Source organism: Poecilia formosa, unplaced genomic scaffold (genome assembly GCF_000485575.1).
Source record: "Poecilia formosa unplaced genomic scaffold, Poecilia_formosa-5.1.2 Scaffold422, whole genome shotgun sequence".
Taxonomy (NCBI): Eukaryota; Metazoa; Chordata; class Actinopteri; order Cyprinodontiformes; family Poeciliidae; genus Poecilia; species Poecilia formosa.
In genome coordinates, this window is record NW_006800361.1 from 490,413 (window position 1) to 495,136 (window position 4,724).

The following is a 4,724-nucleotide window of genomic DNA, read 5'->3' on the forward strand; positions in this document are numbered from 1 at the left end:
TTCATCGTCTTTACCCTCGTCTTCCTCTCTGTTGTAGGACCTGGTTCTGGATCACGTCTTTGGCTTCAGAGGCTTCGACTGCCGGAACAACCTGCACTACCTGAACGACGGCTCAGACATCGTCTACCACACGGCCGCCACGGCCATCGTTCACAGCCTGAGCGCCGGTACGACGCAGTCGGGCTGGGAAACGCCGGGCAGCACAGGATCAGATCTAGAAAAACAACAGAACAGATAAAGTTTTATAACCACAGAAGGTCTGAAGTCCTTTCTGCCCTGCAGGAACTCAGAGTTTCTACCTGGAGCACACCGACGACATCCTGTGTCTGACCGTCAACCAGCATCCCAAATACAAGAACATCATCGCCAGCGGACAGATCGGTACGCTGCGCCTCACCTGCTCTCTCCGGCATGGCTCTGTGTTCCTCTGCTGACTCATCTCTACTGAACTGCTCCTGCTTTTACTTCCTGTTTTTACTTCCTGTTTTATTTCTGCTGACAAAATAAAGAAGCAAAGAACAAGTGAAAAACTTTGAGCTCTATTCTAAGTGTGCAAGCAGAGTGAGTGGAAAATAACTTTAAAATGTTTCAAACTTTTGTTCAGATGAAGAAAATAAAGAAATATTTGCTGTTAGAAGTTTTCCTGTGATTTGCAGATATTATTATTCATGGTTCAGTTGAAACTGATGTTTCCATTTAGATTTAAATTGGAGGCAACTTTATATTCCTGCTGAAACCACAAGGTTAGATTCTGTAGTTAGTAAATTATCCCTGTTTGGTGAAGGATCTGCACAGGAAGCTGGTGTGAGTTGTGATCAGAAAGTTAAACCAGCAGTGAACATCAGACACATTATGAAAGCCACACTAATAACTTTATTTTTATCAGTGTTACTGCAACAGATGCCGTTACAGCATTTATCAACATTTATCAATTTATCAACACTGCTTTAAACTGTAAATAGTTTTTGTGAACGCTCCTCAGTGCCACTCGGCTCAGCTGGAAACTAAACTTATTGTTTTCTAAAAACCTCCTATTGGTAATTAGAAAAGTGAACAGGCTGACAGTCAGAAATGGTTTCACAGATTCAGAGGAAGAACATGGATCTGTAACTGCTGGTCGTTTTGTATCATCGTCTAGGAAACTGGATCAGTGAAAATGTTGGACAGGAAGAGCAGCAGGATTGGAAACTGCAAACTGAAGCGTTCTTTCCGTTTCATGTTTCTAGTCTTAAATCAACTCAGCATGTTTTTATTGTTTTTGTTTATGTGTTTATGTGTTTATGTGTTTTTTGCTGGCCTTATTTGCCTCATCGCATCACAACTCGTCAGGTGACGTCGGTGAAATCCCAGGTAAATTATTCACCAACCTGCCGCCGACTCATCTCAGCAAACAGCCTGAAGTCCAGAGGAGACCTGCTGAGGGATTATAATCTGAACTCTGACTGGGAATATTCCATCATTTAATCTTAATTTAACATTAACTGTTTGTATTTTTAGAAGATGAACGAACTTTCATCATGTTTGAGGGATTTGGACTCTGTGTTCTGCTGGTTCTGGTTCTGGTTTCAGGATGTTTGTCGGCTGCTCTCATTCTCATCCTGCTTGGTTTGCTCTGAATCTTTGCTGCTGCTGTTTGACCTGCTGACCTTGTTTATGTGTGACATCACTTCCTGTGTGTGTTCCCGCATGCAGGTACGAATCCGTCCATCCACGTCTGGGACGCCATGAGCAAACAGACGCTGTCCGTCCTGCGCTCCAGCCACGCCAAAGGAGTCGGATACGTGAACTTCAGCGCCACCGGGAAGCTGCTGCTGTCTGTCGGAGTCGAACCTGAACACACCATCACCGTGTGGCGCTGGCAGGAAGGTCTGGACCAGTTCATCACCAGTAAACAGGGAGGAAAACCAGTAACACACTGGGAGAATCGAAGGCTCATCTGGATCAGCTTCACTTTTTAAATATTTTCTTTGTAAAAACTCAGCAAACATGTTTACTAATAAAAATGTTAAATTAATTTTAGATTAATTTAACATTAATTTAAAATTATACCTACAGAATTAAATAATTTCTAAAAACAATAAATGTATAAAAAAAGAAATGTAGAAATATGACTAAATATATTCTTGTTACACATTTTGATTCTCTTCATTTTTAATTTTGAATAAACTGTTTTTTCTATGTTTCAACAGAAAAACCTATTGTGTTATTTATATTAATAAATTCTGTAAAAAAATTAATTAAAAAAATAAGAAAAAATCTGTTTGCTTAGATCAAGTTAATAAACATTTAACTAAAATTAGAACAAAAACATCAAAACTAAAACTGAACATTTCGTTTTGGATGTTTAACCACTGATGTTAATTTGTTAAAATAATAGTGAAAAATAAGAGAATCTGTAAATCTGACAGGTTAAAGTATCAAATCCATGTTTAAAAATATCAAGTTGTGCAGTATTTATTCCTGTGTTTCCTTATATTTCATTCTGTCGCACCGTCTCTGAGTTACCCGTCGGTAGAAACCAGAACCCGTTTCTCAGTCGGTAGAAACCAGAACCCGTTTCTCAGTCGGTAGAAACCGGAACCCGTTTCTCTGTCAATAGAAACCAGAACCCGTTTCTCTTTCAGGATCCCGGGTTTGCAGTAAAGCCGGACATCCGGACCGGATCTTCGTGGTGGAGTTCCGGCCGGACTCAGACTCCCAGTTTGTTTCTGTGGGAATCAAACATGTGAAGTTCTGGACTCTGGCTGGCGGCGCGCTGATGTATAAGAAAGGAGTGGTGGGGTCGGTGGAGGATGGCCGGATGCAGACCATGCTCTCTGTGGCCTTCGGTGCTGTGAGTTCTCTGCTGTTCTTAAATCCGGTCCAGGTTTTCCTGGTGTCTCTGCAGGTGGCTGTGATTCAGAAACCTTAGATCAGCTCATTATTAACCCACCTGAGCAGCAGGTAAACAGACTGACCTCAGGGTTTATTCCCAGAACAACCTGACGTTTACCGGCGCCATCAACGGCGACGTGTACGTGTGGCGACATCACTTCCTGCTGAGGCTGGTGGCGAAGGCCCACACGGGGCCGGTGTTCACCATGTACACCACGCTGCGAGACGGACTCATCGTCACCGGAGGGAAGGAGCGGCCGTGAGTGAAGCTCCATACGCTACTGCTTTAGCCTCACGAGAGAGGAACCGGGACCCAAACGGGCCTGCTTTAGAACTAAAGTTTGTTTAAAAGGTTCTGCTGAGAACTAAAGAGCTTCTTCTGTTAAATGGGCAGTATAATATAAATTCAGCCTTTTTGAGTGTTACATAATGTTATAAAGTGTTTCCCCAATCCTTGAATCTCCATGGCAACCATTCAGCTGCAAAACGCCTGGGTGGACCTAGCCCCGCCTCCGAGGACACAGCTCCACCTCACAGCTGCAGTTTCCAAGCTACCGCTTCCCCAGCTCCTTCAGACTAGCCAGCAGCAATTAGCAAACAGCTGCTGATCTCATTATAGGAGCTGCTGGTGAAAACATTAAAGGGTTAATAGAGGAGCCATGTTGGGACGACTTCCTGGAGGCGGAACTTCAGAGAGCAGGAGCTTCTTAAAGAGACAGAGGCCCAATTTCAAACTGCTATATTGTGTAGTCACATTTCTTTTAAGTCACATTTGACACATATAGCATGACACATGATTGTGTCATAAAATTGCACTATGTTTTTGGAAACTACGTGGTACTGTCCCTTTAAAGACACATTTAGTCCATCAGGATCAGGTCTTTTCAGGTTCTTTGTGAATGAAACATGATTCTATTATCCTGAAAACTCCTGTTTTCATCCCTGTGGAAGGAGAAGAGTGTAAAACCTTCACCTGGTGGATGTTTCAGTTGTTGTCTGTATCTGAATCGTTGCTCTGGATTCGTCCATCAGGACCAAAGAGGGCGGAGCCGTGAAGCTGTGGGACCAGGAGATGAAGCGCTGCCGGGCCTTCCAGCTGGAGACGGGTCAGCAGGTGGAGTGCGTCCGATCCGTCTGCAGAGGAAAGGTCCGACTCACGTTCCCCTCCATCCTCCATCCTCTTCCTCCTGCTGCTTCCTCACCAGCTCCTCTTCCTCAGGGGAAGATCCTGGTGGGAACGAAGGACGGGGAGATCCTGGAGGTCGGGGAGAAGAACGCGGCGTCCAACCTGCTGCTGGACAGCCACGGCCGCGGAGGCATCTGGGGTCTGGCTGCCCACCCGGTCAAAGAGCTCTGCGTCACCGCCAGCGACGACGCCACCATCAGGCTGTGGGACCTGAGCGACAAGGTGACGCACCGCCATGATGAAGCCTTACATCCGGTCTGCATCCCTGAGCTTATCGGAGCTTATGAAGTCGATTTATGCCTCTAAAATACAGTTTATAAAACATGGATCATTCTGTAGCTCCATAACGAAACGACAGTCCAGCATGTGGCTGACGTCCAGATCTGTTGTCAGAAACTCCTGAACAAGGTGTGTGTCGGCCACGCCGCTCGCTGCGTGAGCTTCAGCTCCGACGGAGAGATGCTGGCCGTCGGGATGAAGAACGGAGAGTTCCTCCTCCTCCTCGCCAACTCCCTGAAGATCTGGACCAAGAAACGGGACCGCAGCGCCGGCCTGCAGGACATCCGGTACGAGGTCCGGTCAGAACCAGTCAGGACCAGTTAGAACCAGTCAGAACCAGTCAGGACCAGTCAGGACCAGTCAGGACCAGTCAGGACCAGTCAGG

General features: G+C 45.7%; 1 protein-coding gene across 1 annotated transcript in view; it reads left to right on the top strand.

Moving 5' to 3' along the window:
* The window catches only part of LOC103155362 (echinoderm microtubule-associated protein-like 6), a 51,265-nt gene that overhangs the window by 38,686 nt on the left and 7,855 nt on the right, over nucleotides 1-4,724 (top strand). Inside the window, exons 29-36 of the mRNA XM_016663461.1 lie at nucleotides 38-167; nucleotides 283-381; nucleotides 1,693-1,866; nucleotides 2,625-2,833; nucleotides 2,976-3,133; nucleotides 3,907-4,021; nucleotides 4,094-4,282; nucleotides 4,454-4,626. Of these exons, the coding sequence (XP_016518947.1) occupies nucleotides 38-167; nucleotides 283-381; nucleotides 1,693-1,866; nucleotides 2,625-2,833; nucleotides 2,976-3,133; nucleotides 3,907-4,021; nucleotides 4,094-4,282; nucleotides 4,454-4,626 (1,247 nt within the window). The remainder of the gene's footprint in view (nucleotides 1-37; nucleotides 168-282; nucleotides 382-1,692; nucleotides 1,867-2,624; nucleotides 2,834-2,975; nucleotides 3,134-3,906; nucleotides 4,022-4,093; nucleotides 4,283-4,453; nucleotides 4,627-4,724) is intronic.